The sequence below is a fragment of the Anolis sagrei genome, chromosome 8 (assembly GCF_037176765.1).
Source record: "Anolis sagrei isolate rAnoSag1 chromosome 8, rAnoSag1.mat, whole genome shotgun sequence".
Classification (NCBI taxonomy): Eukaryota; Metazoa; Chordata; class Lepidosauria; order Squamata; family Dactyloidae; genus Anolis; species Anolis sagrei.
The window spans coordinates 1,394,388-1,406,604 of NC_090028.1; the positions used below are offsets into that span (position 1 = coordinate 1,394,388).

Genomic DNA, 12,217 nt, shown 5'->3' on the forward strand with positions numbered 1-12,217 from the left:
TATCGGACAGATGGCAAGCTGTTTAACCTCAGCAGACTGAAAGCCAAAACCAAGGTTACAACAACATCTGCTATAGAACTCCAGTATGCTGATGACAACATCGTCTGTGCACATTCAGAAGAAGATCTACAAGCCACTCTAAACACCTTCGCAGAAGCATACACGAAGCTTGGCCTGTCACTGATCATTGAGAAAACCAAAGTGCTGTCCCAGCAGTCACCAGCCATCCCCTCTCCAATGCCAGAGATACAGCTTAATGGTGTCACATTAGAAAATGTTGACCATTCCCGCTACCTTGGAAGCCACCTCTCCACCAAAGTCAACATCGAAACCGAAATACAACACCGCCTGAGCTCTGCGAGCGCAGCATTTTTCCAAATGAAGCAGAGGGTGTTTGAGGACGGGGACATCCGTAGGGAGACCAAGGGGCTTGTCTATAAAGCTATTGTCCTCCCAACCCTGCTATACGCCTGCGAGACGTGGACTGTCTACAGACGTCACATGCAACTCCTGGAACTATTCCATCAGCGCTGCCTCCGGAAAATCCTGCAAATCTCTTGGGAAGACAAGCGGACAAACGTCAGTGTGCTGGAAGAAGCAAAGACCACCAGCACTGAAGCGATGGTCCTCTGCCATCAACTCCGCTGGGCCAACCACATTGTCCGGATGCCCGACCACCGTCTCCCAAAGCAGTTGCTCTACTCTGAACTTAAGAATGGAAAACGGAACGTTGGTGGGCAGGAAAAGAGATTGAAAGATGGGCTCAAAGCCAACCTTAAAAACTCTGGCATAGACAATGAGAACTGGGAAGCCCTCGCCCTTGAGCGCTCCAGCTGGAGGTCAGTTGTGACCAGCAGTGCTGCAGAATTCAAGGAGGCACGAGTGGAGGGCGAAAGAGAGAAACGTGCCAGGAGGAAGGCACATCAAGCCAACCACGACTGGGACTGCCTTCCACCTGGAAACCAATGCCTTCACTGTGGGAGAAGATGTGGGTCAAGAATAGGGCTCCACAGCCACCTACAAACCCACAAAAATAGTCATCAAGGAAGACCATCTTACTCATCCAACAAGGGATTGCCTAAGAAGAAGAAGGTGGGAATGTTTCAACTGACCACCTTGATTAGCATATAATGGCCTGACAGTGCCTAGATGCAGGCGAAATGTCAGGAGAAAATACCTCTAGACCATGGCCATACAGACCGAAAAAACCTACAGCAACCCAGTGATTCCGGGCATGAAAGCCTTCGACAATACAGTAGTAGTAGTAATAATAATAATAATAATAATTCTTTATTTATATCCTGCCAACATCTCCCTAAGGGGACTCGGGGTGGCCCAACAACACATCAATAAAACAACAAAGCAGCAAGCAAATAAAACAATGCAGTTAATATAACTCACATCTACGCAATAACACACAAAAAAATTTAAAACCTATGGCCGGGCCAGGTGTAACAGATTAAAATTTAAAACTCAGTACCTCTGTTTCCATTCAGAGACAAAAACACAACTCAGGATACAGACAGTAAACAAACAAGATGACCCCATTGCAGGGCTTGAGGGGAGGCTCTCGCCAGAAAGCTCTCCATCAACAATCCACACCAACTCACCTTAAGGATTTTCACCACCACTCGCTCGTTGTTGGTGATGTTGATAGCCTCAAAGACTTCGCTATATTTCCCCCGGCCAAGCTTCCGAACCAGCTGGTAGTCGTCTTGGTTCCTGCAGGCAGGGAAGAGGAAACAGCTCAGAAAGGGGACCCGCCTGGCGTCCTCTTCCAAAGGGTTTTGAAACCAAAGAGTGAGGATCAGGGCATCTGCTAAGACACTTCAAGCAAGAGGAAATCCACCGATTCCCCTTCTGTGCATTCCCATTCTCTGTGGGCTGCGAAAGATGGAGAAAGGAAACTTCATGGCCATCGGAGCAATGGCATCAAAATGAAGTAGGAAAAGGACCTTGATACTTGCTATCTATCTACATCCATGGTTCCCAACCTTTTTTTTTGAACAGGGACCACTCTGACCAGGGACCACTTGATGAGGGACCACTCTGACCAGGGTATACTCCGACCAGGGACCACTTGAACAAGGACCACTCTGACCAGGGACCATTTGAACAGGGACCACTCTGACCAGGGACCACTCCACCAGGGACCACTTTAACCAGGGACCACTTGATGAGGGACCACTCTGACCAGGGTATACTCCGACCAGGGACCACTTCACCAGGGACCACTCTGACCAGGGACCACTTGAACAAGGACCACTCTGACCAGGGACCACTTGAACAGGGACCACTCTGACCAGGGACCACTCCACCAGGGACCACTTTAACCAGGGACCACTTGATGAGGGACCACTCTGACCAGGGTATACTCCAACCAGGGACCACTTCACCAGGGACCACTCTGACCAGGGACCACTTGAACAAGGACCACTCTGACCAGGGACCACCAGGGACCACTTCGACCAGGGACCACTTTGACCAGGGACCACTTGACCAGGGTATACTCCGACCAGGGACCACTCTGACCAGGGACCACTTGAACAAGGACCACTCTGACCAGGGACCACTTGAACAGGGACCACTTCACCAGTGACCACCTTGACCAGGGGCCACTTTGACCAGGGACCACTTGACCAGGGTATACTCCGACCAGGGACCACTTCACCAGGGACCACTCTGACCAGGGACCACTCCACCAGGAACCACTTGAACAGGGACCACTCCACCAGGGACCACTTTGACCAGGGACCACTTAAACAGAGACCACTTTGACCAGGGACCATTCTGACCAGGGACCACTCTGACCAGGGACCACTTTGACCAGGGACCACTGGACGGAATCAAGTGTAGCAGCAAAACCACACATTCCCTCTACCGGCGGCCTACTAAAGCCACAGTAATGCTTGCAAGCAATACGCCATAAACAGCAATTAGTGGGAAAGGCCATAACCCAGCAAGGAGTGTCCAACTAAGACTAGACACACAGTAAAGGCTAATCAAGCTGGCTCTGTAGGTAGTACAGGTATTCAAGCTATTCTCATAAAACTGCTACCACTTCTGCCTATACAGTGTTCTCTCGCTAGTTCGTGGTTCGCTTTTTGCGGACTCGCCGTTTCGTGGTTTTTCAATAAACATCTCACCCGCCTCATAGGAAACCTGCTACAAAACAGGAGCTTTTTTGTTGAGTTCCAGGGCCAGAGAAGCAGATGGCGGAAACAGAAGAACGGCCTGCCTCCGGGGAGCGTGCTTGCTCCATCCACGTTCAACATTTACACAAATGACCAGCCACTGCCAGAAGGGACAGAGAGTTTCATCTATGCTGATGATCGTGCCATCACCGCTCAAGCAGGGAGCTTGAGATGTTTCGATTGTTTCGATTTTTAATTACTCCTCACAGTAGTCCTGCATGGCTCAATATTGGATCGTAAGCTAATTTAAATACGAATAAAATGATCAAGGGTCTGGAGAACAAGCCCTATGAGGAGCGGCTTAGGGAACTGGGCATGTTTAGCCTGAAGAAGAGAAGGCTGAGAGGAGATATGATAGCCATGTATAAATATGTGAGAGGAAGCCACAGGGAGGAGGGAGCAAGCTTGTTTTCTGCTTCCTTGGAGACTAGGACGCAAGGGAACAATGGCTTCAAACTACAAGAGAGGAGATTCCATCTGAACAGGAGGAAGAACTTCCTGACTGTGAGAGCCGTTCAGCAGTGGAACTCTCTGCCCCGGAGGGAGTGTGGTGGAGGCTCTTTCTTTGGAAGCTTTTAAGCAGAGGCTGGATGGCCATTTGTCAGGGGTGATTTGAATGCAATATTCCTGCTTCTTGGCAGGGGGTTGGTCTGGATGGCCCATGAGGTCTCTTCCAACTCTTTGATTCTATGATTCTATGAATTAATAACAAATTACGAAATTAACGAATGAAACCGCCCAAGCCTAATACACACACAAAGCACATATACACAGACTGGGCTACAGCAATGTGTGGCAGGGGACGGCTAGTTTCCTCATAAATGTGTGCCCGTAGCCTAAATGTCCAGGTTCCAGAAGCTATACATTTTCAGTGGAAAGAGGCAAGCGGAGATTGAGGACGGCAAACCTATGTCTGAAGGTGTCTCTCACCTCACTTCCCTATCTGCCACTGATAATAAAATAAATCCACATTGCATCCAAGAGTTATGCACTCACATCTTCCCCAATGCGCCACTGCTCACTTAAAGCCGTGCACTCCACTCAGGAATTGCATAAAGACATGTGCAATCCCGCCACAGGTGTGGTCATAGAATCATAGAATCAAAGAGTTGGAAGAGACCTCATGGGCCATCCAGTCCAACCCCCTGCCAAGAAGCAGGAATATTGCATTCAAATCACTCCTGACAGATGGCCATCCAGCCTCTGCTTAAAAGCTTCCAAAGAAGGAGCCTCCACCACACTCCGGGGCAGAGAGTTCCACTGCTGAACGGCTCTCACAGTCAGGAAGTTCTTCCTCATGTTCAGATGGAATCTCCTCTCTTGTAGTTTGAAGCCATTGTTCCATTGCGTCCTAGTCTCCAAGGAAGCAGAAAACAAGCTTGCTCCATCCTCCTCCCTGTGGCTTCCTCTCACGTATTTATGCATGGCCCTCATCATATCTCCTCTCAGCCTTCTCTTCTTCAGGCTAAACATGCCCAGTTCCCTAAGCTGCTCCTCATAGGGCTTGTTCTCCAGACCCTTGATCATTTGAGTCGCCCTCCTCTGGACACATTCCAGCTTAGAGTCAATATCTCTCTTGAATTGTGGCGCCCAGAATTGGACACAATATTCCAGATGTGGTCTAACCAAAGCAGAATAGAGGGGTAGCATTACTTCCTTAGATCTAGACACTATGCTCCTATTGATGCAGGCCAAAATCCCATTGGCTTTTTTTGCCGCCACATCACATTGTTGGCTCATGCTTAACTTGTTGTCCACGAGGACTCCAAGATCTTTTTCACACGTACTGCTCTCGAGCCAGGCATTGTCCCCCATTCTGTCGTTTGCGACATGCAATGTCAACTCTTTCACCTGTTGTTTATCAAGGAAATGGACCGACACATCTCTAGCAGGCTCTTGTCTTCTTGAAAGCAAGTTTAGGCAAACTTGGGCCCTCCAGGTGTTTTGGACTTCAACTCCCACAATTCCTAACAGCCGGTAGGCTGTTAGGAATTGTGGGAGTTGAAGTCCAAAACACCTGGAGGGCCCAAGTTTGCCTAAACTTGCTTTCAAGGAAGAGCTTGGTTGATGCAAACCTCTCTCCCTGCAGGGATGCCAACCCTGGCCTGGTTTTGGGTCATTTGCCTCAAAGATGGGGAAGATTGGATAGGAGAGAGCGGCAGACGGAAAACCCATCCCGGGAAGCAGGGCAGAGGCTACTCAGTCGGCAGATACGGGCCCCAGATAAGGAGGCGATGGCGATGCCAAACAAGTATTTCCTGAACAAAAGACCTGCCTTTGGAGTGAAGTGACCCACAGAGAGGAGCGCGGAGGGCAATGTGGGCTTGCGCTTTCTTGTATTATGATTTATCGCGATTCTTATATCTACAAGCCGTCACAGAGTTACAAACATCTGGCTTACAAGGGACTGCTTGTACAGACATGCACACACGTGTATACAACGCATTATAAATTACCTAACTCAGGCATCGCCCGTTACCTCACCTACTTAACTTCCCGCCAGAGCAGTACCTATTGCTCTACTCATATTTGCATGTTTTCGAACTGCTAGGTTGGCAGAAGCTGGGGCTGACAGTAGGAGCTTACTCCGCTCCCCAGATTCGATCCTGCAACCTTTCAGCCAACAAGCTCAGCAGCTCAACGTCATCGGGGGCTCCCATTATTATAATATGTTTATATTACATGTAATATTACTAATAATATTACGATATATTGGTATAGTACAATATAGTAATATTTAATACTGATATTGTACTTTGGTAATAATGTAATATATTGTGTTTATGTGGCGCAGTGGGTTAAAGCACTGAGCTGCTGAGCTTGTTGATCGAAAGGTCGCAGGTTCGATTCCGGGGAGCGGCGTGAGCTTCTGCTGTCAGCCCTAGCTTCTGCCAACCTAGCAGTTCGAAAACATGCAAATGTGAGTAGATCAATAGGTACCGCTCCGGCGGGAAGGTAACGGCGCTCCATGCAGTCATGCCGGCCACATGACCTTGGAGGTGTCTACGGACAACGCTGGCTCTTCGGCTTAGAAATGGAGATGAGCACCACACCCCAGAGTCAGACATGACTGGACTTAATGTCAGGGGACTACCTTTACCTTTACTATTGTGTTTATATATATCTTGTAAGCCGCTCTGAGTTGTCTTCGGGGTGAGAAGGGCAGCATATGAATGCCGTAAATAAATAAATAATAAATAGTATATAGATGTAATATATAGAAACAGACATACACACATATGTATATATTGCATTAGGAAAGACCTAACATGGGCATCACCGGATACCTAAGCTAGTATATAAAGATATAGAGATATAGACAAATAAATATAGATACAGACTACACACACACACACACACACATATATATATTGCATTACGAAAAACGTAACCTGGGCATCGCAGGGTACCTAAGCTTGTACATAGAGACAGATATAGAGGTATCGATATATAGAAATATAGGTATACAGTCTACACAAATATATATATATATACACACACACACACACACAGCATTACGAAAGATGTCACTTGGACATCGCCAGGTACCTAAGCTAGTATATAGATAGTTACAGAGATATAGAGGTATAGATAGATATAGATACAGACTACACAAATATGTATATATTGCGTTATGAAAGACATAACCTGGGCATCACCAGGTATCTAAGCTAGTACCTAGAGAAAGATATAGAGGTATCGATATATAGCTATAGAGGTATCGATATATAGATATAGATACATATAGATACGAAAACCTAACCCGGGCATCACCGGATACCTAAGCTAGTATATAAAGATATAAATATAGAGATATAGACAAATAAATATAGATACACACACACACACACACACACGCACGCACGCACACACACACACACATATATAGCATTACGAAAGACATAACCCGGGTATTGCCGGGTACCTAAGCTAGTATATAGGTATAGAGATGTATTGAAATATACAGCTAGCTAGATATATAGATGTAGCTATATAGACACAGATATAGGGATACAGACAAACACAAAAATGTATATATCATATTACAAAAGATGTAACAGGAGCATCACTGGGAACCTAAGCTAGTTGACAGGTATATATAGATATAGATATATAGAGATGTATCTATATAAATAAAGACATACACACATATATAAATGTATACATATTGCATTGCAAATTGTGTGAGTTGAAGTCCAAAACACCTGGAGGGAGGGCCGAGGTTGGCCCATGCCTGCTGTATAGATATATAGATATATACTGTTAGATGTAGATATATACAGCTATCAAGATATATAGCTACAGATAGCTAGAAATACAGATACAGCTAATAGTGATAAATACAAATATAGCTATATATAGATAGAGATATAGTTATATAAATACAGATACATATATATTAAAATAGATATAGATGTATCTATATCTATCTGTATGATAGATAAGAGATACAGTTGCAGCTATAGCTATATACAGCGTGATACAGATATAGCTATAGCAATATAGATAGAAATATAGATATAGCAATATACAGATAGATAGATAGATAGATAGATAGATAGATAGATAGATAGATGGAGATATTGCTATATAGAGTTATGGATACAGATTTAGAGATGCAGATATATAATTATATAGATACAGATAGAGATAGAGCTATATAGAGATAAAAACAGATATAGTTATACTAGCTGTGCCCTGCCACGCGTTGCTGTGGCCTATAGTAAAACTTATCAAAGGGTCTCATAGGAACAATAGCATAATAATAATAATAGAAATAACCTTTACCCGCCACGTGTTGCTGTGGCCAATCTTCCCTCTTTCTCTCCTTCTTTCCCTCCCTCCCTCCCTCCCTCCCTCCCTCCCTCCCTCCCTCCCTCCCTCCTTCCTTCCTTCCTTCCTTCCTTCCTTCCTTCCTTCCCATCTTTCCTTCTCCTCTTCTTTCTCTATCTCTTTCCTTCCTTCCCCCTTTTTCTTTCTCTTCTGCTGTCTCTCTTTTCTTTCCTTCCATCTTTCCTTTTCTTTTCTTTTCCTCTTCCTCTAACTTTCCTTCCTTCCCCCTTTTTCTTTACCTCCCTTTCTCTTTCTTCCTTCTTTCCTTCCTTCCTACCTGTCTTTCCTAGATTTTGACAGGGCGGGAAGGGGCGGGGTTTGGAGGTGGCCTGAAGTAAAAGGAGGTAAGATTGGGGTGGGGGAGTGATGGAGCGTGGGGTTGCGTGTGTGTGTGCGGCGGCGGGGGGAGTGATGGAGCCTGGGGTTGCGTGTGTGTGTGTGTGCGGCGGGGGGAGTGGGGTTGCGTGTGTGTGCGGCGGTGGGGGGAGTGATGGAGCGTGGGGTTGCGTGTGTGTGTGCGGCGGCGGGGGGAGTGGAGCGTGGGGTTTTGTGTTTTGTTGTTTTGCCGTTTTGTGAGTGTGTTGTTGTGTTGTTTTTCATTTTGTGTAGATATGTTTGTACCTTGTGGGTTGTGTTATGGGCACGGGGATTTTGGTTAAGTTTCGTTGGGGGATTTTTGAGTTTTGTTGTTTTGCTGTTTTGTGAGTGTGTTGTTGTGTTGTTTTTCATTTTGAGTAGATATGTTTGTACCTTGTGGGTTGTGTTATGGGCACAGGGATTTTGGTTAAGTTTCGTTGGGGGATTTTTTAGTTTTGTTGTTTTGCCATTTTGTGAGTGTGTTGTTGTGTTGTTTTTCATTTTGAGTAGATATGTTTGTACCTTGTGGGTTGTGTTATGGGCATGGGAATTTTGGTTAAGTTTCGTTGGGGGGTTTTTGAGTTTTTTTCCTCATTGGATGAGCCTAACAAATTTATATATATAGATAGATACAGATAGATAGAGCTATAGCTATACAAATATATATAGAGATAGATACAGATATAGTTATATATAGAGATAGATAAATAGATATATAGAGATACAGATATAGCTCTAGTTCTACAGAAACAGATATAGAAATAGGTATCGTTATGTAGATACGGGTATGTACATAGAAATAGATACAGATTGATTGATAGATATAGATATAGATCAGACCTGGGCCACCTTGGGCCCTCCCTCCAGGTGTTTTGGACTTCACCTCGTACTGGCTTTTAGGAATGGTGGGAGTTGGGAGTCCAAAACACCTGGAGGCAGGGCCCAAATTGGCCCAGGCCTGAGATAGATAGATATGGTCAGATAGCGATACAGATATAGTTATAGCTATAGTTACATAGAAACAGACAAATAGATATAGATAAAGAAATAGTTATAGCTAGAGATGTAGGTCCAGATATAATTACAGCTATACTTATATAGATACACATACATAGTTATAGATAGAGGTGTAGATCAGGGCTGGGCCAACTTGGGCCCTCCCTCAGGTGTTTTGGTCTTCAACTCCTACTGGCTGTTAGGAATGATGGGAGTTGGAGTCCTAAACACCTGGAGGGAGGGAGGGAGGGCCCAAATTGGCCCAGGCCTGAGATAGATATAGATATATAGATACAGATAGAGCTATAGCCTGGCCCTCCCACCCACCCCCCAGGGGATTTGGAGTTCAACTCCCATCATTCCTAAGAGGTGGAGTCCAAAACCACTGGAGGGAGGGAGGCCTGAGAGAGATAGAGTTGTATCCCAGGCCTGGCCCACCCTCCCTCCAGGGGTTTTGGACTCCAACTCCCATCATTATATAGATACAGATACAAATAGATAGAGATGCAGATCAGGCGTGGGCCACCTTGGGCCCTCCGTCCCTTCAGGTGATTTGGAGTTCAACTCCCACCATTCCTAACAGGTGCAGGCATCGGAGTCCAAACCACCCAGAGATGGTGGCAGGTTATAAATAAATATTATTATTATTATTATTATTATTATTATTATTATTATATACAGATAGCTAGAGATGTAGATCAGGCCTGGGTCACCTTCGGCCCTCCCTCAGGTGTTTTGCTCTTCAACTCCTATCGCTGTTAGGAATGGTGGGAGTTGGAGTCCAAACCAGCAGGAAGGACGGAGGGCCCAAGATGGCCCAGGCCTCAGATAGATAACTATAGTCAGAGATATAGATACAGGCACACAGAGATAGATAAATATAGATGTAGATCAGTACTGGGCCACCTTGAGCCCTCCCTCCCTATCTCCAGGTGTTTTGGACTTCAACTCCCACCATTCCTAAAAAGTGGGAGTTGTAGTCCAAACTAGAGGGAGGGACGGAGGGTCCAAGATGGCCCAGGCCTGAGATATAGTCAGATATATACAGATATATGTTGTTGTTGTTTGTATATACAAATATAGCTATAGTTTTGGACTTCAACTCCCACCATTCCTAAAAAGTGGGAGTTGTAGTCCAAACTAGCAGGAGGGAGGGAGGGCCAAAGTGGGCCCAAACCTGAGATAGATATAGATAGATTGTTGTTCTTGTTTGTATATACAGATATAGCTATAGTTTTGGACTTCAACTCCCACCATTCCTAAAAAGTGGGAGTTGTAGTCCAACCACCAGGAGGGAAGGTGGGCCCAAGATGGCCCAGGCCTGAGATAGATAGATAGATATAGACAGATATATACAGATATTTGTTGTTGTTGTTGTTTGTATATACAGATATAGCTATAGTTTTGGACACCAACTCCCACCATTCCTAAAAAGTGGGATTTGTAGTCCAAACCACCAGGAGGGAGGGCCCAAGATGGCCCAGGATTGAGATATAGTCAGATATATACAGATATTTGTTGTTGTTTGTATATACAGATATAGTTTTGGACTTCAACTCCCACCATTCCTAAAAAGTGTCCCAGGCCTGATAGATATAGACAGATAGATACAGATATTTGTTGTTGTTTGTATATACAGATATAGCTGTAGTTTTGGACTTCAGCACCCACCATTCCTAAAAAGTGGGAGTTGTAGTCCAGGCCCGAGATAGAGATATCCAGATATTTGTTGTTGTTTGTATATATAGATGTACCTATTGTGATATAGATACAGGTACACAGAGAGAGATACCAATGGAGATGCAGCTCAGGCCTGGCGCTCCCACCCACCCACCCACCCTTCAGGTGATTTGGACTTCAACTCCCATCATTCCTAAGTCCAAAACCACTGGAGGGAGGGAGGTCTGAGATAGACACAGACAGAAATATCCAGATATTTGTTATTGTTTGTATATACAGATATAGCTATTGTGATATAGATACAGGTACATAGAGAGAGATACCAATGGAGATGCAGCTCAGGCCTGGCCCTCCCACCCACCCACCTTTCAGGTGATTTGGAGTTCAACTCCCATCATTCCTAAGAGGTTGGAGTCCAAAACCACTGGAGGGAGGGAGGGAGGCCTGAAATAGATAGATAGTTGTATCCCAGGCCTGGCCCACCTTGAGCCCTCCCCCCCCCCCTCCAGGGGGTTTGGACTCCAACTCCCATCATTCCTCACAGCCTCAGGCCCTTTCCTTTTCCCCCTCAGCCGCTTAAGCGGCTGAGGGGGAAAAGGAAGGGGCCTGAGGCTGTGAGGAATGATAGGAGTTGTAGTCCAAACCCCCTGGAAGGCGGGAGGAAGGGCCCAAGGTGGCCTAGGCCTGGGATGGATGGCGTGGTTCGCTTACCCCCAGGCGGGGAGGTGGGCCTCGTAGTCCCAGTACTCTCGGCTGCGGAGGCTGTTGACCTCGGCGTAGACGCGGGCGCGGCTCCCTGCGGCGGGGCCCGGCATGGCGGCCGAGGAGGAGGAGGCGGAGGCGGCGGAAGGCCTGAGGAGGAAGGGCCGGGCGTGCGAGGCGTGCGAGGCGGGCGCCCACCTGAGGAAGGCCCGGAGCGGGAACGGGAGCGGACCGGCCGCGGGGAAGAGCGGCGCCAGGGCCAGGCCCGAGGGGGGAAGCGAGGAGGAGGAGGAGGAGGCGAAGGCGGCGTGGCGCCCACCGGCCCCGAGAAAGTCCGCCGGCACAGGCCGGGGAGGGACGGGGAAGGGCTTCCGGCGCGCAGGCGCAACAGAGGCCCAGCCCACAGGAGAGGAAGTCGCGTCACGGAGACAGGCAGGAAGAGGCGGGGCCGGAAA

General features: G+C 46.7%; 1 protein-coding gene across 2 annotated transcripts in view; it reads right to left on the minus strand.

The window, feature by feature from the left end:
• The window catches only part of CSNK2A2 (casein kinase 2 alpha 2), a 40,092-nt gene extending 27,922 nt beyond the window's left edge, over positions 1-12,170 (minus strand). For both annotated transcript variants that reach the window (XM_060788031.2, XM_060788030.2), the window contains exons 1-2: positions 11,772-12,170; positions 1,611-1,722 (exon numbers count right to left, since the gene is read on the minus strand). In XM_060788031.2, the coding sequence (XP_060644014.1) occupies positions 1,611-1,722; positions 11,772-11,875 (216 nt within the window). In that variant the 5' untranslated portion in view covers positions 11,876-12,170. The remainder of the gene's footprint in view (positions 1-1,610; positions 1,723-11,771) is intronic.
• Positions 12,171-12,217: the final 47 nt, after the last annotated feature.